At 32.0% G+C, this 20,784-nt stretch overlaps 2 protein-coding genes and 2 long non-coding RNA genes across 16 annotated transcripts; 3 read left to right on the plus strand and 1 right to left on the minus strand.

Annotated features, from left to right (window-relative positions):
* The first annotated feature begins 6 nt into the window (after positions 1-6).
* LOC122572013 lies at positions 7-11,350 on the plus strand. Of its 11 annotated transcripts, none has more exons than XM_043736488.1 (13): positions 7-197; positions 619-775; positions 896-1,135; positions 1,254-1,477; positions 1,569-2,001; positions 2,059-2,356; positions 2,426-2,708; positions 2,770-3,126; positions 3,216-3,356; positions 3,402-3,529; positions 3,614-3,746; positions 3,858-4,111; positions 4,204-4,897. In XM_043736488.1, the coding sequence occupies exons 2-13, from the start codon at positions 742-744 to the stop codon at positions 4,241-4,243; spliced, it is 2,565 nt and encodes an 854-aa protein (XP_043592423.1). In that variant the 5' UTR covers positions 7-197; positions 619-741; the 3' UTR covers positions 4,244-4,897. The 11 variants fall into 11 exon arrangements, 9 of the variants coding, with proteins under 9 accessions (XP_043592423.1, XP_043592431.1, XP_043592432.1 ...); XM_043736489.1 differs by lacking the exon at positions 7-197 and adding an exon at positions 297-587 and having other exon boundaries at positions 739-775; XR_006318338.1 differs by lacking the exons at positions 7-197; positions 4,204-4,897 and adding exons at positions 10,965-11,121; positions 11,232-11,350 and having other exon boundaries at positions 594-775; positions 3,858-4,142.
* Positions 5,723-19,297, minus strand: LOC122572011 (protein FAM13B). Its single transcript, XM_043736486.1, has 13 exons — positions 19,159-19,297; positions 17,517-18,125; positions 17,269-17,394; positions 16,675-16,869; positions 16,221-16,602; positions 15,870-16,113; positions 9,897-10,067; positions 9,648-9,789; positions 9,339-9,569; positions 9,050-9,247; positions 8,322-8,978; positions 7,951-8,198; positions 5,723-7,874 (listed from the first exon to the last, which is right to left on the minus strand). The coding sequence occupies exons 4-13, from the start codon at positions 16,825-16,827 to the stop codon at positions 7,661-7,663; spliced, it is 2,640 nt and encodes an 879-aa protein (XP_043592421.1). The 5' UTR covers positions 16,828-16,869; positions 17,269-17,394; positions 17,517-18,125; positions 19,159-19,297; the 3' UTR covers positions 5,723-7,660.
* LOC122572026 lies at positions 13,386-15,366 on the plus strand. 3 transcript variants are annotated; one of them, XR_006318343.1, is made up of 3 exons: positions 13,386-14,457; positions 14,906-15,016; positions 15,094-15,366. It is a non-coding gene; the product is annotated as an uncharacterized LOC122572026 (long non-coding RNA). The 3 variants fall into 3 exon arrangements; XR_006318342.1 differs by having other exon boundaries at positions 13,386-13,958; positions 14,043-15,016; XR_006318341.1 differs by having other exon boundaries at positions 13,386-15,016.
* On the plus strand, positions 18,751-20,741 carry LOC122572025. Its single transcript, XR_006318340.1, has 4 exons — positions 18,751-19,038; positions 19,133-19,836; positions 19,912-19,986; positions 20,111-20,741. It is a non-coding gene; the product is annotated as an uncharacterized LOC122572025 (long non-coding RNA).
* Positions 20,742-20,784: the final 43 nt, after the last annotated feature.

Raw genomic sequence — 20,784 nt, forward strand, 5'->3', positions numbered from 1 at the left:
CTATAAGCAAGAAACAGATTTCAGCGCACCTAACGGCTAAATATTACAAACCAGTATTACAGTAATTCAATTTAAAAATTTACCAAAGATTTCCCTATTCTAGATTTTTCTTTTTCATTTTAAACTTATCTTTGAATTTAATTATCCCTGAGTATTTTTAGATTGTTGTAGCACTTACATAGTCTTATAATTAAAAAGTATGATTTTTATTTATATTTATTGCAAACATTTTTGCATTCTACTTGTCTAGAAATAAATTTGATTGTCGTTTAATATTGAGAAATCTATAGGTAACTTTTAAAGCAATTTAATACTTTTACAATTTGATACATTTAATAAAAATCAAATGCTTTAGTTAATAATAACATTAGAATAATAAATGTAATTTTTAAAATGTTTGAAAAGTTAAATGAAAGTCAATATTAGAACGGGTAATACATATTTAAATATTTTACGAGCTTTTGTAAGAAGCTGACTAAAAACTAAAATTTTCCCTTAAACGATTTTCTTTTAATGAAAGAAGAACGTTTTGGAAACAAAAGATATATAAGTAAAAATGTAATCGATAAACGATAAAAACGTAACCTGTGAGTTCTTATTCTTTGAATTTTTTTATAGATTTCTTTTAGTTTTATATTATTAAAAATTTCTTTTATCCATCAAAAAACTTTTATTATTAATCTTACTAATGATGGTTGTTTGATAATTAAACTATGTATATTAATTAACTAAAAACAGAATATGGATGTTAATTACAAGAAAAAATATTACACTGGTAATTATATATTTTGCATACGTGATTTAAATATATCAAAATAACTTGCATTAATCTATATATTATATTTACACTACAGAAATAGAAATAATTTAATTATGTTGAGTTTTATTCATTTAGATGTGAAAAATGTAAAACAATGGTTCTATTCTACAAAAGAAAGATGTGATTCGTTAAAATCTCATATGAAATATATGAAAATGTTATATCATGATATGCCAAAAATACAAGAAACTAAAAAGACTTCATGTGATCCAAATTGGCAAAATTGTAAAATAAAGACTTCTAATAATGATGAAACTATAGTTTCCAGACAAGTGAATTGTAATAATTCCTTGGAAAAGTATTCTGATACGTTATGTATGTTTGTAAATGAAAATGATGCAATAAAATGCAATAAAACATTTTTTTTCACTGTATATTCTTTTATTATTGCGAACTATAAAAAATAAATTCAAATGTATTCTCTATGTTACAGACGATAAGATCCACAAGGATAAACCTTTCATAACTTCAAATTTAGCCAATATTTTATCAGAAAATAATCTGCAGAAGAAAGAAGAAGAAAAAGAAAAACAAAAGAACTTAAGTAAACAGAAAGTAACAGAAACTGAATTATCTTCGATTACATTTCAAACTTATGCTATTCCACAGAACACACAATCAAAATCGTTACTATCCACTCAGAAAGATAACATGGCAGTATGTATATTGTGTTTAAGTTATGAATATATTTGATATGCATTCTAAATGAAGTTGTTCTTCATAACTATATTCATAAAAATCTTATTAGCAGTGTGAAGAACACAATTACAATTGGCAATTCCCATATCAAAAGCATCTAACAGAATATTCTACAGAATTAATAGGAAATAATGAAACTTTAACCAAATCTTTTGAACAATTAACTCTGGATAATCAAAATAGCTATTTACTTCAAGAATCATTTTCTGCAAAAGATGATATTAAACTAAATATTTCTGGTAATGTTAAAGATGGATCCGTGGATAAAAGTAAAGTCTCTACAAAAAACGAAAAAAAAGAAAAAGCTATTTCTTCAGCATTATCAAGCAAGAAAGGCTCCTTATGTAAGCTAGATGACATTGTTCCATTGAAGATTAAAAGGCGAAGAAAAAAAATACACTGTTCTAATTCACGGAGTACTGTAACTACAAGAGATACAATTTTTTTAGGAAAGAAGGATACAAAAAAACGAAAACAAAAAAGTATCATATAAAGATGTTCATTTGAAAACTTCATATTGATTTTTATGTATATTTTAGATAGTGTAAGTAATCGTCATACATTCAAGTCTCAACAAACATCTAATGATGTAGTGGAAATTTATCATAATGCAGCAGCAAAGAGTGGTAGCACATCTGCTATTCCTAGTAAACATTCAAAACTTGAACATCACATGAACTATATTAACATATTAACATCTTCAGCTATGAATAAACAACAAAACATATCCATAAAACCAAAATATGAAGATAATAATTATCAAAATGTTAGTGATGTTAATGTAAATTGTCCCCAAAATTATTCTCAAAAGCAACATCAAACTGGTCAGAAAACAGTGTAAGGACTTATGGTAGTGGACTCATGATATTATATAATATCAAATATAATACTGACTTCTATTTTCAGAGGAAGGATTACAATTAATAATGATCTAAGCAATAATTTGAAAATTTCAACCAGTCCTGCATGTACCATGGAAAAGTACAATTCAGATCAGTGTCAACATGCAATTATACAAGCATCATATTGCGACCCAATAGTTACTCATAATTACGAAATGCCAACTTTAGCTTCTAAATTAAAGAGAGCCAATCGTTCATATTTTGGTAGATTCAACTTTCAAAATATACCCTTTGTAGTGGGTACTTCTGTAACCCCAAGTCATAATTTAGGTTTAAATATACAGCAAGTATGTTATTAACTATAAAAGTAAGCTATGCTTATTGTTACAACCTTTCTTTATTCAAAAGGTTTTGAGCATTATGAAAACAAGGCAAATTGCTGCAACAGGAGTGACACCTCTTCTTATTCGTAAAATTAGCAGAGGTATGAAGCCTGCATCTGTTCTCATAGAACAGATAAACAATCAACAGAGTAAACTGTCTCATATAAATTCCCAAATGAATAATATACATATACAGAAAGAAAACTTGTTTATGAGTAAAGGTGATCATTTATTAGAAAATGAAAATATGTTTTTAAAATATGATAGGAAAGGAGTAAGTAATTTAAACGTAAATTTAAAATCAAATATTGAGCAATATCAGAATTTACAAAAAGGAATTAATGGCAGTGTAAATAAATATGGGAATTTTCATAAGAAAAAGGTTTGCTTAGTAGACAATATTAAATGTAATATCATTGAAAATGTTCATCTTTCATTTCAGAACATAAAAATATTTCTTGTTATTTACAGGATACTAGATCAGAAAATCAATTGAATACACTGAATACAATACTACATGTAACAGACAATAAAATGTTGAAATTGTTTGCTTCCCAACAAAATGTAAACACGAAGATGGAAAACCCAGAAATGCAATCCAAAATATATCAGGTAAAGTTATCTAGATGAATAGATTGTTTAAAAATATTAATCTAGAACACATTACAGGGCAATATTTGTGATAAACACATTTCTAATACCTCAACAGTTAACCATTCTCAAGATTCTAAAGGAATAAGAGAAGTTCTCATTAACCTTCATGATCAGTTCGAGGAAATGAACATGTAAGTTAAGTCAACTAATGATAAAGTAAAACTCAGTAATCTATATTAATCTAATATTTCTTAACATATGTACACACACTATAGAAAATATGAAAGATTACAAGCAAAAGCAAAAAAATACAGTGATAAAGATTTAGAAGAAGAAATATTACATTTAGAAAAAGAATTAAGCATTAAAGAAGACGAGATAAATGCTGTTGTTAACTTGTACAAAGAGGTAAGATTATTTTGCAGATTTTTTATTTATACTTAGACTAAATCGTGATATTCTACAGTTTATACACAATACCAATATTTATAAAAAATGTTTTGATGTTTTTGATCCTAGGTGATGTCACTAAAACATCAAATGAAATTATTACAAAAAAAGAACAGTTATGTCTGTATATCAACTGAAATTCCACTGGGATCAGATAAATTGTATGCAACTATGCCATTTACATCAACTAAATCTAATTTTCAGCAAAGACTTTTTCACAAAAGGGGAAATAGTGCTGTCACAAGGGAACCTATTTCTCTTCGTCTAGCTGGCCTCTTACGGCAAATTCAAACATTTCAGAAGCAATTGAAACTAACATCATGGTAACAATACATTGTGGATCATATTTATCACGTAAGCTGAAATTATTAATAAATTTGTTATATGATATTAATTGAAACTATTTTTTATGTAGTATTGTCATAAAAAGTGGCCTGAAATTTGATAAAACATGATAAACACATATAAAGTATAATGCAAATAAAATTTGTAATATTTTTTCTTAAGTAAGCAATTGTGTGGTCCCAATAAGAGATTTGTTTCTTATCACTATAATGCTTAGAAGATTATTAATCTAAACATTAAAATATAAAATATGCACTATAAAAGAAATATCAAGGATTTTGTTAAGGTTATTCAGTATAACAAAAACAATATTTTTAGCAGATCATATTTTTCTTTTATTCAATTCTACATGCTACTTGTTATAACGACTAATAGATTTGTTTAGTTTCGTATATTGATATACGCCCTTGCTTTTCATCTATACATACCGTTTATACGTATATACACAATTTCATGTTTTCAAACGCTGCAGAATAATTAAAATTGTTGTTTATTTATTTTTTATTTTTATCTTTAATATTTAAATACATCGTCAAGAGCGAATTATTTTTACGAAATAAAAAAGCAATTTATATTTTTCGTAAACGAAATTTCAATCTAATAGTGGCAAAAATATTTATCTTGTAAGCGATTATACAAAATCACACATCAACAGATATGTCTCTTGTATTTTATGTACGAGATCTATTTCAGAAAACGTTAATAGAAAATGTTATTTTGCTCGTGAAGCAGTATCTTTTTTTTACTTTTATCATAAAAATTAATACATATCCAAAATTGATTGAATATCTTATGATATCTATGATGTTTAATATAAAATTTAAAAGACTAATAAAATATAGTGAGTCTATTTCTGCAAATATATTCGTAAATAGAATAATAAATTTGAAAATCGTGTGAAAGGAAATTAATCGTTAAAATATAGTTTTGTTGGATTATTAAAAAATACAAAAAATTGTAAGTTTTATTAAATTAAATTAAATTATTCGGGTTTTTCATTTTTGATTTTTCTACTTCAGTCGCTCTTTCTCTTTCTTATCTTTTTTTTCGTATAAAAGAATGTAACGTTACTTAAATTACTACTTTTATTTTACGATCTTTTAAACAGATCATCAATCTCGATTACCTTCTACGAAGGAGATGACCGAAAACATTTCCTCACGTCAAGAAATCGTTTCTACAAAAAAAAATGAAGTCCTTCTCACACACACTCTCCCATATTAACATAAATAATATATCTCTCATATTATATCACAGACTAAAAAATGCTTTGGTCTAAAAAATCTTTTTCTGTTCCATTAATTCCGCATAGTTTAATTCAGCGGGTAAATTTTATAACAAATGTCGACTGGATCAATGCAATATTAAAATATTCAAAGAAATCAGATTTTTCATACGAGTGTGCGAAATGGATTAGCGCTAAAGAATTGGGGCCGCCAGAATTTTATTTGTAAGAAAAAAAGCATAGATTAAACCAAAATATGTTGCAAGGAACCAATTGAAACTACGCATATAATATTCCAGCAATTTTTTATAATCAATTTAAAAATTTGAACATCGGTTGATTTTAGTCAAGATTTAAAATCATATACATATATGTATAAATATATATTAATTTATAGAATATTTCCTACATTGTTTTATTTTTTAGTTCTTAATACATAAGTACTAGTTAAGCTCTGTAGTTTTTGTTTGCTGCAAAATCATAATATTAAAAACGCGAACCCCTTCGGCGCACTTCCATGTTGCTAAAATTTGCAAAGCATTTCTTTCGTTTGATAAGATTAAAACTGAAACTTTAGCACCTTCATTTAAGACGCTTTATCAAGTTGAATTTTAAGGCTACTGTTTATATACGTCATACCTGCATTATATTTCAGAATAATTGCCTTAAAATTTTACTTGCACAAATATGAAACGGAAAAACTAACGAGGTTTTAATGAATATGTTTAATACAGCTATAAGACTGTAACAGTTTATAGTACTCTACAATTATAACATGTGATATTTCTTACAAGGTACTTACATTACAAATAACCCCACAGATCCGTTCTTTACTCTCAACATTCAATATGATGATAATCTCCGACTAATGAAATAAATATCAATTTTAGTTTAAATAATGTATAATCTAGAATCTAGATATCTGTTCTTTCTATTTTCATTCAATTGATGTATTAGCTTTTAAAGAAGATGATATCCTATGTCATGTAATATAAAAAAAGATATAAATTTGTTAAAAATAGTAATTTGAAAATGGCAATAATATTATTAATCGATAGAGTACAAAGACGTACGTAAATATATAATGCCTACTAAAAAACAGAGGTCGACATACAATGTATTCGTTAGATTCGTTTCAATTATGAAATTATTTTCATAATTTGTCACTGTTCGTCTTTAATACTTCTTTTGTAGTTTACTTCTGCATGTTAGCATCCATTGATTTATAGCAAGATACGTACATATAATAATTTTTCAAGCAATAATTCATTTCTTTATGTCTTTGTTTTTTTACATACTCAACATTTAATCAAACATAAAGAAATGCACAAACATGGAAAAATATGATGCAATATACGTGTATATGCAAATAATATAAAATAGGAAGAAGTAAATTTTTTAAAATTTCTATTAAAGTGTGACAAAATTTTAAATAACACTGGTAGAAATATGTAAAATGGAGCAGGTCAGTGGCATGTTTTTCTTTAATATTTTTTTATGTGATGTACTTATTCGTATAAATTGGCAGTTTACAATAACCATGCAATAAGCATTTCCTTACTTTATTGAATCTGACGTTGAGTATTTGAAGGAAATTGAATGCAAATCGACAGATTGTTTATAACGCGGTAGCCACTGTTACTTTCTAACTATTAGTGTTTAGAGTTCAGAATACTAACCTGGTACTAATTTTATTATTTATTATCGTATGATATCATTTTATAATATGCACTTCACTGAGTCATTAAAATAACAAGAGTCTTATCAAAACAATCTAGTTAATTACAATAATTGAAATTGTCGTTGAAAATATTTCGTACAAATATCATATTACACGCAATAAACATTTTTATCAGAATTAAAGGTAAATTAATTTATCAATGTATTGATTTCAGTAACTGAGATTTCAGTATATGAGTAGTTAAGAATAGAGTTTTGCGTACATGTTCTTATATCGGTTTGATATTTTGATTTAAAATAGATCGTTAGCCAATTATAATCAATACATACGAAGTCAAAGTATTACAGCCAGAGACAGCCTCTCCATTCTTCTCTTAAAATATTTTGATTTTTGGATAAATTCAAATCATCAGACATATATACTAGTGTCTCGTTTTAATATCCTTCATTTTGGATAGATGTTTTTTGTTGCCTCCTGTTGCGCAATAGCATTTTTTATGAATGTTGCATGAAATTTTGGCTTTATAATAACCACTGCATATATTTCGGATGTTTTATAATGTTTGAAGTTTTCTTTGTTGTTAGATGTATGTAAATTTCAAGATATTCATTAAATACTGCGTCAAGCATTTTTAGCTACTAGAGCATCGATCAGTCGAAGCTTTGCTTTAGCCTGCTTATATGATTCGTAAACGGTTGTGACTTGTGGGCCACGATCTTCTCTTTGCATTCTACGGCCGGCACGAGCTTCGAATTGTGCTTCTAATTCTTTTAAAGCACGTCGCAGACGCTTTTTCTCTTCTCTGGTTAATTTCTGTTGTACCAATAATTCCTCTCTAAAATCAAATTAAATAGTTGTTAATACCTTTCTAGGAAATAGATGTTAGTGAATTATATATACTAAAAACTTACTGTGGAAGTGCGTGAAGACTTTCGTTGTTACTACGACTTCCTTCGCTACTGCTGTGCTGACTATCACTGTCAGTTGGTAATTGATCTACCGAATCTATACAATCCAAAATACCTCTATGTGACATATCAGGTTCACTAGCTCTTCTCTCTGTATCAGATGGATTGTTAGGTAAATTAGATGATGTAAAATCCATTGCTTCGTGTTCCAAAATAGTAGCCAACTCTGAAATGCTATCTTTATTTTTGCTCTGTAAGAAAAACAGAAAGAAAGTTTAAAGATAATTTATATGTACATACATACATATATATATATATATGTATATATATATATAATTAAGATTATTCTTAGATTTATAAAATATGTCGCTTACCACGCCTGCTCTAATAAGTAATCTTTTTAAAGTTCTGTATTTATCATATAAAGATCGCACGACAGCTCTATCTTCTTTAGAAACTGGCCTCCCAAAAGTATTCTCAATATGAAGCAAAGCTTTTTGAACAGCAGTTTTTTCGTCTATTAACTGTTCATAAGTTAGTTCTTCCATATTCTCGGGTCTATTATATTTCAATCTCTTTTCACTTAATTTTTTTTCTATTTCTTTTATCATCTCTTCCATTGAAACTGTTCTAGATTTTTCTTGGCTGTTATTGTTGTTTGTCGGACTACCGTTAGTTGTTGTTCTTGTTTTGTTATCTGCATTAGCTAATAACGCGCTCACCGGATCTTCCTTTAATAACTTATGCTCCTTTCGCAATTTACTTAATTCTGTACACAATCGTTTGATGTCCTTGTTGCTCATCTTATCAGAATGACTTGGACGATAACCAAAATTTTCTTCAAATTCGTCTTCGTATTTCTTTATCTTTTTTTTCAAGCCATTTATGTACTTGGTTAAATTTTTTAAACCAAGTTCTGCGATATTCGGAGCATTAGGTTGCATTTCATTTTCCGAATAAAAACGTCTAGGTAGTAATAAAGAATTTCTTGGAGAAAGCATAGCTTCTACTCGTGCATCGGCAGCTTCGTCCTACAAATATTAGATTGATATGTAATATTGTCATTGAATATAATTGAGCTTAATATCCTAGTTTTGTTTACATTTTCTTGTCGTTGAAAAGTCCAGTTAGTTAGGCTGGGGTTATTTAGATCTTCATGACTAACTGTCGGAGGACGAGCCGGTGATGGCGATCGGCTCGGTCCACTGCTCAACATTTCCAAAAAACTTTGTGCTGGAGATCCATTGCAGCTATTAGGATTCGATGATACATAAATATTATCGGTTTCCTCTTCGTTTTCCTAACGGAAGAATTTTTGTTTCAATTTAACACAAATTCTATAAATTCTTTTTTGTTACATGTCACATGTAAAGAACAAATAGAAATTTTACCTTACTAGAATTCTCTGCGTCTGTAACTTTATGCACCCTCCTTCGTCGAGCCTGCCTTCGTCCTCTCGGAGTAATACTTCGACTGAAACGTTCGCTGCTTCTCAATTTCTCGGCATCGCATTCAAATTTTTCTGTTTCTAAAGCTGTCTCGCACGGCGACGAAGTTGGTGGAGTTTTCTTGGATACAGGTGAAACATTTGTTCTTTCATGTAAGGGAAGACTTCCGCATCTCTGTAAATAAAGTACCTTACATGTGTAAAGCTCAATTTAAAAGTAATAAACATTACTTGCATATTGGAGAAAACTTACCACACCATGACCCATGTCTTGTCCGAGCTGAGATAAAATATGCAAATGTTTTTCACTGTTAAAATCTTCGTGACTGCTCACACGTCTAATCGTGTCCGTGGTTTCAGCGGGACTTTCAAGAACACGCTCCTCGCTACTACTTCTAAAAGTGTTCGATTCGTGAGAGAGAATAGGAGAAGTCAAACTAATCTTATATATAATCTTTATAACTTCGTTAAAGCATTTTCTTTCTCCATTTGTTTATCGTACCTTATCAGTTTTCGTTCTTGACAACAGGATTCGTGACGTTCTTTACGCTTACGCGGTTTCAGCGCGCAAAGCAACGACGCTCCTTCAAAATCTTTTGGTTCGTCCTTTATATCCTTGCAAATCTTACAATCACTTGCAGAGATCACGCCGTTCACCACGTTATCTCGGATGCTGAAAACAAACCCATCAGTAGAGTTAACTGCTCCTATTAAAGTGCTATTCCTTCTATTTTAATGAAGTATGATTGATAAAGGAATCCGAGAAATACTCTATATAAATCAGAATTCTATAACTACAATAAGTAAAAGGACTAACTCAAGATTTTATGTTATGATATTATGAAAAATATTTTAGTAGTAGTAGTAGTAGTGGTAGTAGTAGTAGTGGTAGTAGTAGTAGTAGTAGAAGTAGTAGCAGTAGTAGTAGTACTAGTAGTAGTAGTAGTAGTAATAGTAGTAGTAGTAGTTATGGTAATAGTACTAGCAGTAGCAGTAATAATAGTAATAATAATAATAATGATAAAAGATGAGGAAATTGCAAATGAGTCATCGGTTCTTGCGCTAATGTATTTCTTTTTCACGAGAACGACACTACTAAACCAAAACTTATATTAGAAACAAAGATAGACCTAATGCAGTGAGAAGCAAAATGTGCTTTATGAAATCAAAGTCCTCAATCTTGTTATACACATTCCTATTTTTACACACGCTACTTTATCCTTCGTTATACGCGAGGGATTGGAAAATTCCATTGCCACGCCAGTGAGGACCGCCTTGATCAGAATGTACAAAAAATTAACCATGTTGAACGAAATAATCGAAATGTAAGATAATTAAAAGTAAGAGTGTATCGAAAGAAAAAGTAAGAGAGAAGTTCGTAATACCTTTACATAACATTTGAAAAATTAATATGTAGATACTAAATAAGTGGTATTAAAAACTATAGTAAGAATAGATACACAAAAGTTTCAAAAATCAAATGAAACATGATTTTTCTTAATTTTAATTCTAAAATATTGGGATGTAAATAAAAAAATACCATGCTACGAAATTTCATATTTTTGTTTAGATTCAACTTGTCTGGCAGCACCCAATGCATCGTTGGGAAATTGAAAAGTTACATACTTGAGTGAGTGGAGTCATTCTTTCAACAAGAGAAAAAAGGTACGGTGGACTGTAATCGATCAGCGTTAGAGAGAAATGCCTTTGAGAACGCCAACCACGAGGTAGGTCACGTCAGTACGCGTTTTATTGTGTTTTCCTGGTGAGATTTTTCTCGCTGTCCCATGGAAACACATTCAGATTCGACGATGTAACGACGTTATTTTCACCACAGGTACAGAAAAGCACATTCAAGGTACATCGACGTTTATAATCGTCCCAAATGATATTTTATATTGTATGTACATATCCTAGTGACGAACGAATAAAGATAAACAAGATAAAAAGTGAGAACAGGCTAACAATTAAATTAAAAAGAGAAAATATTTTTACTGGAATTCTAATGTAAGGAACTGCTTCCTCTTAAGCTACGTATTTTAAATCAGGGTGAACTGTTTTATCGATTAATCGTAAGTAACAAATTGTCGGCATATCCGTTAAAAGGAATCGATTAAAAAACTTCCAGTAATGCAAGGATTATTTAGCAACGAAATACGTAAGAAATACACTTTCGTGTCCTCGGAAATAATTAATATCCTTCGTAGTACATGTTCACCATGAAAGCAAAGAGAAGTTGCATTTTTATGGATGCTTTTTTAGCAGATTTTAATAAAACCGCAAGATCTCGTATCGCGCTGACATTACATAACAACACATCGTATATTCCTATTTTCAGACTTCTTTCTTAAATCGAATTATTTTTTACGTTAATATCATGCAGGATTAAGTTGTATAATTTGTCACATTAAATGGATCAACTTCTTAGCCTTGTTGTATTTTTTCAATACTTGGAATTGACCAATTGCGACTCGTCTATCTGTATTTTTAGAAAAGAATTTCCGTCGGAAAGAAGTATGAACATGAAAATATAAGAAGAGGAATCGTCGATAAATACAGAAAACGGGAAAGGAATCGACCCTTTATTTGAATTCGTTATGTTGGTGATGCGTGCAAACAAACTTACTGTACGCGTATCCCTTTTGTAGTAGAAGTTATTCATGTAATCACGAACACCAACTTTCTTTTCCAATGGCGGACCACCGGCACGAACACAAGTCTCTCGGCGATTCGATGAAACATTTATAGTCGTCTGCTTGTAGAACTAGACGAGAGAGCGTTCTCAGTCGACTCGTACGCAAGAAATGCGAACACTTTTCGATCGAAAGTTCCAAAGAACTACTGTCGTTCACAACGAACAGACAACACTTAATTCCCGCATAATTAGTCAGGATATATGTCTACTGATTCGTATGAAAGTACACGTTTAGAAGTCGTGAGTCTAAACACAGAACCTAGAATTTTCGAGGAAGAAATTAGTCGGATTCACGGTCGATTTCACGTTCACAAACGCGTGCGTTACGCGTTGCACATTACTTCCGATTCGATGATACGCGTTGACCGAATCGAAGTTTCGAACAAGCCAGAAATTAGACTGCGGCTGTTGCCGATCGACTCTTTTCTATATTCTGTTCCTTCGGCTGACACCGATCTTGTAGTTCGTCTTTGCGCGTGACGAGCGTGACGCACGCGACTTCCCAAGCGTTACTACTTACTGTCTATCAACCGTGAGTGTATATACAGCGAGTATACATATAATACACGTGACAGCCTCGAGAATCGATCGAATGGAAACTCTTTCTCTATCCATATTTCCGTTGACTCATGATTGTCGGCACTGGTTAGGCGTTCGTAAAATTGTCCATAATTAACATAGAAATTTCACTCAAACTCCATAGTCTGTTGCAATGCTTCACATGCTAAACTACACAGAAGCCACTACTTGGTGGCTGCTTTCCTATGATGCACCGGAAGAAACAAACCCTTCGAAACCGGTTTGGAGCTTGTTGTCACTAGCAATATCGTGATTAACTTATGAGTATAGTTTCGATACGAATCCTACTCTTTTAAGACAATATAAAATACTTTTATCTAATAAATGAAACTTTGTAATTTACATGGCAGCGATAATAGCTCGATACCCAGTGGTTTCAACGATGCCCCTAACGATGACTTCGTCGATCCCTACGATGATTTATAATTTATGAATTAGTTCCAATTCTTTCTTCCATACGCGCAATGATATAACCGTCTCCATCGAAATGAAATAAGATTAAATTCATTTTCTTCGTTAGTATGAAATTGTATTAAATGACGATCTATAACAAATGTAACGTGGATATCTGCGACCGCATGTTTGACACCTTGACGTCAACGAAACATTATTTTTGGTCGACGATGTATATACATTTAGCACGCAGCTACGTCGTAAAATCACTAGTAATAGAATACCAATGATTTTTAGGTAAACTCGTTCGATAACGTTTGTCAGTCAACATTCTCTTTTGAAAACTTGTCGTTTATTTATTTACAAAAATAGCCGAAAGATCGAAGGTAAAGCCAAACTACACGTGTATGAACGATTCCATTTGTATGCTAAATACATATATACTTTGCCAACTTTCGTGTAGAGGGATCTCGATTCCTGAACTATTTTCGTTGGTAGGCGTGTTTCTTGCTGAAACCGGCTTGTGCCAAACGGCTCTTCCTTCAACTACGGATACATAACACGTAACTACGTAACGATTCTATGTATGTATTTGTGCATAGTTATGGTTGTGTTTAAGATGGACGAAACTTATTAAGGAGAATTACGTCATTGTTGGATCAGTGCCTCGAACGACTAGACTGCGTGATATACATATGTTGCAAACGCATCGATTATAAAACACAATGACTCGTGATTCATGATTACTTTAGAGCTTATAAATGCGTATGATTGATTCAGGCATCTCAGAATCAGTCAATAATAATTTTTACTTGGAATAGACGAAACTATAGGTTTCCGTAATATCTTAAACGAAAAGCATATTTTCGATTCTTCTACGTAAAAATTCAATTCTTTGTAAAGTAGCAAACAATAAAAGTGAACACTATTTTCTCTTTTTTCTCTAATTTTCGTTTATCGATGAAATTTGTCTTCTTTCAGGACGAGTGGGAGCAGCCGACGAATCTTGGATTTCAAGGTTGATAAGAATTAATATAGGATATACTGTAGTTCTGTTTTCCAAGAGAAAACGTGATGATTTCTCTGCCTATAATTTTTAGCAATTATCGAAGATGACAGTTAAGAATTTTTTATCGTAACCTGTCCTTTGATTTGATAACTTATGCAAAATCATGCTCTACAACTTTACGAAAAATCAGCAAAAACGTTATTTGCCGCAGTTCCATACGAATCGATGACTATTAACGAGTTTAAGCGTTTATTTCGATAAGCATAAAAAACTGGTTTTTCTCCGTATTTTTTGTCGTACTAAACAGTACATTGTTAGTTGAATAACATGAACCGCGTGACTGGAATGATCTCTTCAAGCTAAATTGAGGAACTACGCACTTTAGTGGTAAAGTTAAAATAATTTTAGCTAAAATATCTGGGTAAAGTTTCCACGCTATGAAATGACATAGAATATACTAAATCCAATATTAAGGATGTTTCGTACATATAGAATAAGGCAAAATTTATGTATATATTTGCAATTAATGTTTGAATTTGATGAGAAAGAGACAAAAGGTTAAAGAAATTTTTAAGTTTTCGAGTCTGAAATAAAAATATTTCTTTTGGCTTGCATGTAAATGTAACAAACTCGTCGTTATATGTATAAAAAACCTTGTTATTGTTTTATTTTTTCTTTTTTTTTTCTTTTTGCGTAAAAGATGAAAGTACTTACGTTAATAAATTACTCATTATTAAATATAATACAATATATATATATATATCTCGAATTTTAATCGTACTTTATCTCTTTGTCATACGATATGTATCAACGATATCATTGACCAAACCATAAGAAAACAGAGACGATACGTTGCATTATACGTATCTATCATACGAAGGTATTAATACGAGGAGGCATTACTGAAATAATGCAATCATATAGATCGAAAACACCCGATATTTTAGTACGTATTTAATGTGAGAAAAGAAAAATGCTAGCCGAAAAAAATTTTTGCGACGTTTCCTCTTTTTATGGTTACAGCTGAAAACGCTAAAATCGATCTAAAACGCATGCCTGTGATATTAATATGCAAGAACACGTGGCGTATACCTTGAACGTTAATCGAAAAATAAGTATAAGACAAAAGGAAGTATCGACTGCGTTTTCAAGAACATTCGTCGGTATTGAATTATTCCAACAAGATCAAGGATCGATACGTGTGCTTTAATAGGAAGCGAGCATAATTTGCGATAATGATGATATCGAATATATGTAATAAAAATAAGTTTACAAAATACAAGGAACTTAATGTTATTTTGAGAACTTGAAGTGACTTAATGTAAATATCATACCTATTTGTACGTAGAACCGTAGGAAATTGAACTATACACGTGAGCGAACACGAGCCAAGAGTTTTGAGACGTGCTAACATGTAATTGCAAGCCGACCGATTGGATTTCTTTATGAGATAACACTGATAATAACGCGATTTATAATTACTTCGGAATTATATTCTCTTACAGTTAAAATTACGTGTATTTTAAACTTATCTTGTCTTTGTCGTTTTCTTTTTATTGGTCAGAATTAATTAAAAATATAACTGTTGAATCACGACAATGCGGCTTATGCATATTTATGATCAATAATCATATGGCCTATATAGCCCAAATCTGGCATTGGGCCACAAAGTTGGTTTTCGCGATATTTATTTAACAGGTTTAACAGGTTTTCATTTGACCAATTTAACATGTCTACATCTTACAGCAAATGCATGCACTTAAAAAAGGTAAGAAAAGAGGTATATATATGCAACTTACCAATCTGGAAAAAGCACAGATGCTTCGGCTAAGATATCACGAAGAAGGGTGGTAGCTGGTGGAACATGAGGTAGAATTACAGGGGCGAACACTCCGCAAACGCCGGCACTACGTCCATGTTTAGCTTCGTACTTGCTTAGGTAAAGAGCCAAGTAACCAAGCAAACGATAGTGGGAGGTTGGCAGAGTTGACAGTAGCTCTTTCGTTAAATTAATCCAACAGTCATGATCGTTAGCATAATTCTCTGTGAACAAATGGTTTATGAGTTTCTCTTTTCAAATGAGCATGTTACATAAAAAGAAGTGGAAAAAAAGGCAGCGTGCTAGGGTAATTAAAGTAACAGATGCTTACGGGCGTGAATGGACAATAGCCTAGCTACAAGGGTTGATGGTACAACAGGTTGTGGTAATTCTTTTAGATACTGGCGAAGAAGCGTTGCCGCAGTCGGGGGACAGGCTGCTGTTTCTAAGTCAGCATCTCCTCTTCTTTCAAACGCGGCCCTTAATCTTTCTGCCAGTCTTGGGCTTCCACCGGACAGACGAAACACCGCGGCGCTTTGGAATCCATGAGCTTCGATATAATTACACAATCGGTGCACCACAAAAGGCACACCGGTGTCGAGGTATGGCTCGATCGAATCTAGTCGTGTACCAAAGATCCTCGTAGATCCTGCGTTACGTCTTAATAACGATACTGTCAGAACGCGTTTCACTTTCGCTAAACGGGATTCGTCCTTGGAAATAATTGAATTTCAGCATAAATTATTGATATTTGAAAAACGTGAAACGTGCTTAAAGGAAATTACCTTGTCGTGAACTTGTCGAGATCGTGTAGGACTTGACGAAGATCCATGATGATGGTGGTGATGTTGCTGATAGTAATGATGATGATGATGATGATGATGATGGTGGTGGTGGTTGCTGTGGAGATGGTGATGATCTTGCTGAGGACGTCTCATCCCACTTTGTCTACAACGCGAGCCGCCGCCACCGCCGCCGCACTGATTAAATTGACAATTTTTTTTTTTGTCTCTATTAAGCTAGTTTACCAATATCAAACGAATAAAGTATACTTTTACGGTGTTGAACTAGCAACTGTGTAATTTTTAACTCTTTAACGTCTACTGCAAAGTTGCGTTTCACGATAAATCTAACAGAAGACAATATGCCTCTGTCGATGAGAATTCGATACCGATCGAACAATGGACTTTGCGATATTCAATCTCTCAAGAGTAGGTTGATCGATAAACTTTTTATGCTATGCGCTTCTTTAATGTACATCAGGACGACAACGATTGCTCTATCTGAGATCGTGTATCGGATAGTATCAATGACGAATCGTCTGCCGTTGAACGTTTACCGAAATTTACTATAGAAATTGTTAAAAACTGCAAACTCACAATACACTCCCTCGCGACCCTCCACAGGTTGAAGTAAATGGAGTTCAGCCTGGATACTACTTCGAGTTACACTTTTTGGTTATTTGCTCTCCTTCGCAGTCGATTTCCCGATTGGATATGTTATACCTGGTAAGAAAGTACCTTCGAAATTATCTTGCATATTATTCTTTTGAGTGGGAAATGATAGCTAACGGAAGAGTAAAGTATTCTATTCAATGAAGCTTTCTTCAATAAACTTTGCGTATCACCTTCTTTATTTCGTTATGAAATCTTTTTGTTCGACGTATTTTATGTTTATTCTCCGTGACAGCTTGATTTTTCGATGTTGACGATGGCGTGAACGTTGACGGTGGCGTTGACGTTGATAGTGATGTTGATGCCGATGTTGATAATGACGTTGACGTTTACAGCAAGTCACGAATTTTCAGTTCCGCACGGAAGAGATTCGTTAAACAGAGGGTAAGGAACAATGTGTGGGGTAAGCGAATAATGAAAATTAGAAGGACGGGTGAATATGAAAACTTTCGAAGGAGAAGGGACCGGCGAAGAAAAGTCCTTCGTCGACACGCGCACGAAACCTTCGAGCAACTTTAAATCGATGTTGGCAACCAATATGATGTTAAAAAGAGATCGTTTAATTTGACTAGTTTTGGGTTCATGTCCCTATCACGGCACATCGCATTGAGCCCTTTCTCTAAGGCGAAGGGCACTGCCTATGGCTGCTTCAAGAAATGAGTCGACACCAGTCGTAGCGTAAGCATCGAGGGTCAGAACCAAGGATGAGTTTTAGGTCACCACTTCGCCCCTTAACCTGGCATGGTCCACGTGTCTCCTTAAACTTTTATTGTAGTTGCCTTCTGAAATCAAAATAAAGAATCTTTCAATCATCTCGTCCATTTTCTTACGTTACACCAGTTTTTCATTGATGCACAATCAAGCAGAAATCGTCAATTGCATTCATTGCCGTTGAAGATGAATCATTACACGTAAATAGATAGCGGTGATCATGAGGTTCGTAAAAAATATTTTCAACCGAAAGTTTTCTAGAGTCTAGTTGATTTGAACAATAATTCTGCTTGTTATTAGATACGTATAAACACGAACGTTTCTTACTCCAGAACTTTCTACAACGATATATTACGTGAATAGGTATTCGGACAAAAAATGTCAATTCATTTATGAGCTTGAAACATTCTGCGACGCTCACTTACAAGGAAAACAATCTTTGCTCAAAAAATAGAAAATTACAATACGTCCAATTCTATATATGAACAACTCAATATTCATTAAAACATATAGAGGAGGATAGAAAATGGTGTAATAACTGGTGGTACGAAGGAGATAGAGGGGGAAAAGGAAAAAATTTTAATTAGCGGAATATATGAATAACTCCGATGTTCGAAAGATTCACTGTGAAATGATACAACTCGTAAAAGGAGAACGTTTAATGTGACACGTCATCGAAACATTGTTTACTTTCGTATTAGAACCTGCAGTGAAACAATAGCAACTGGCTAATACATCTTGAAATCTTGTCGTACATCTTGGTCAAGAATTCAGATTACGATAACACGCGTTTATTTAGACAAACATTGGTTTTTATGCCATTCGTTAACTTGCTTTTTCACATTTTTAACACACGTAGAACGTCACATGATCGACCGTCGTGCAATGAAAAGCATCTTTATAACACTAAGGAAATAAATAAAAGAATTGAAGACACGTATACAACAAGTAATATTCTATCGCAGCGGTTTCCGTTAGTAAATAGTAATATCGGGATTTCCGAAGAATTTTTATATGTAATCACAAACCATGAAAAAATTACTGAAAAAAGCTGTCTAACTACATCAATGATTTTCAGGTGAAGAGAGACAGAAATAAACATACCTCATGAAAACTATGGTAATCATAGCGATTACAGCGAATCGTGCACGAGCGCCCCACGAAGCGATACTGAGATTTTACGATCGTGTGGCTCCCCTTTTCTGTCTTTTCCCTCGTTCACCCTTTCGTCTCTATATACAACGATAGCCCCTTTACGTCTCTTCTGTTGGCGAACGGAACTCGAGCAGCGTTTTCAGCGTATCACATACCCCCTTGGCAGCAGATATTGCGAGCACGAGGGCGCATGCACTACCTCACCTCCAAGAATCAATAGACGTTCTGGTCACGTGAAGCATCCGCGAGAACAGAGACCTACCTTAGACGGAGGCAAAATTATATACAGAAAAGGGAAGAGAATAGTGGAAGAAGCACCAGAAAGAGAAAGGGAGAGAAAAGAGAGAAAATATAAAGGATAGAGGATAAAGGGTGAACGAAAGAAAAGGTAACAAAACGAATAAAGCGAGATAAAGAGAAACAAGGTGAGAAACTGTGAAAGAATAAGATATGAACAAGAACTAAGATTGATTAAAGTGGAACAAGAGCCAGAGGAGTTCACAAATAATTAACTCATTTGAAAATTTCAATTAATAAATTTTTATAGAAATGGAAGCTTGTTAAATTTATTTTATAAGATAACAATGAAATTTTATAAAATTTTTACACCGGTTTTAACTGATTTGTGTAAGTTATAAATTTTTTGTCTCATGTGTGATAACTTTGAAAACTGTAACTGTAATAACCGATCTCTAATTTTAGATGTCTCCCTACACTACGACTGCAATTTACCCTACGTGTTTTCAAAGCTTTATTCAGTCAACAAGTCCTATAAATGTAATATCTCTTATTATTCATATTTATACCTCTGTTAATTAGTAGTAATTGGATTTCTTACATGATACTATAAAAAGTACTGTTATATAATATATATATTGTTATATACATATTTATTTAATAGGATTTATATGTTCTGAAAGAACTAATACTAATACTTAAACTTTGGCCTAAGCATTTTGTTTATCTTATACATCTAAACAACATACGTGAATAATATTTTTAAATTCACAAAATTAATGATAATGATACATTGATGATAATGGCAATGATGATGATAAAGTGATACATTTCAATCGATTTCTACTATATCAACAGGAATAGAAATATGTACGATGACCTTTTGTAGCTATGTGCGTTTGTTTACTACTGGACTATAGGGTAACTATTTTCGATGCACCCTACTAATTGTTTTTCCATTTCAAACAATTGTGATTAATATCATAGAAAAGGATAAGTATATACTTAGTATATTACATAATATATTTGATTATTTGTTTCTATTTTATAATTACTAGGAAATAAATGTATAATAATTTATACATTTGTTACTTTCTTTCGACTTGTATATTTTAATCCTTCTAGACAAAAATTTATTATTATCTTTACTTTTTTACCAAAGGTAAAAGATAGATATAAAAGCTAACCGAAAGAGAAAACATACACATTCATATATAAAATACAAATGCATTATGTACATAGTACAATATTACATATGCTAAAGTGAAATATTTAAATAAAATAAAATTAACATACCTTTCTAAAGACTACATACTCTATGTCCTACAGGGACAATAA

Source organism: Bombus pyrosoma, linkage group LG10 (genome assembly GCF_014825855.1).
Source record: "Bombus pyrosoma isolate SC7728 linkage group LG10, ASM1482585v1, whole genome shotgun sequence".
Lineage (NCBI taxonomy): Eukaryota > Metazoa > Arthropoda > Insecta > Hymenoptera > Apidae > Bombus > Bombus pyrosoma.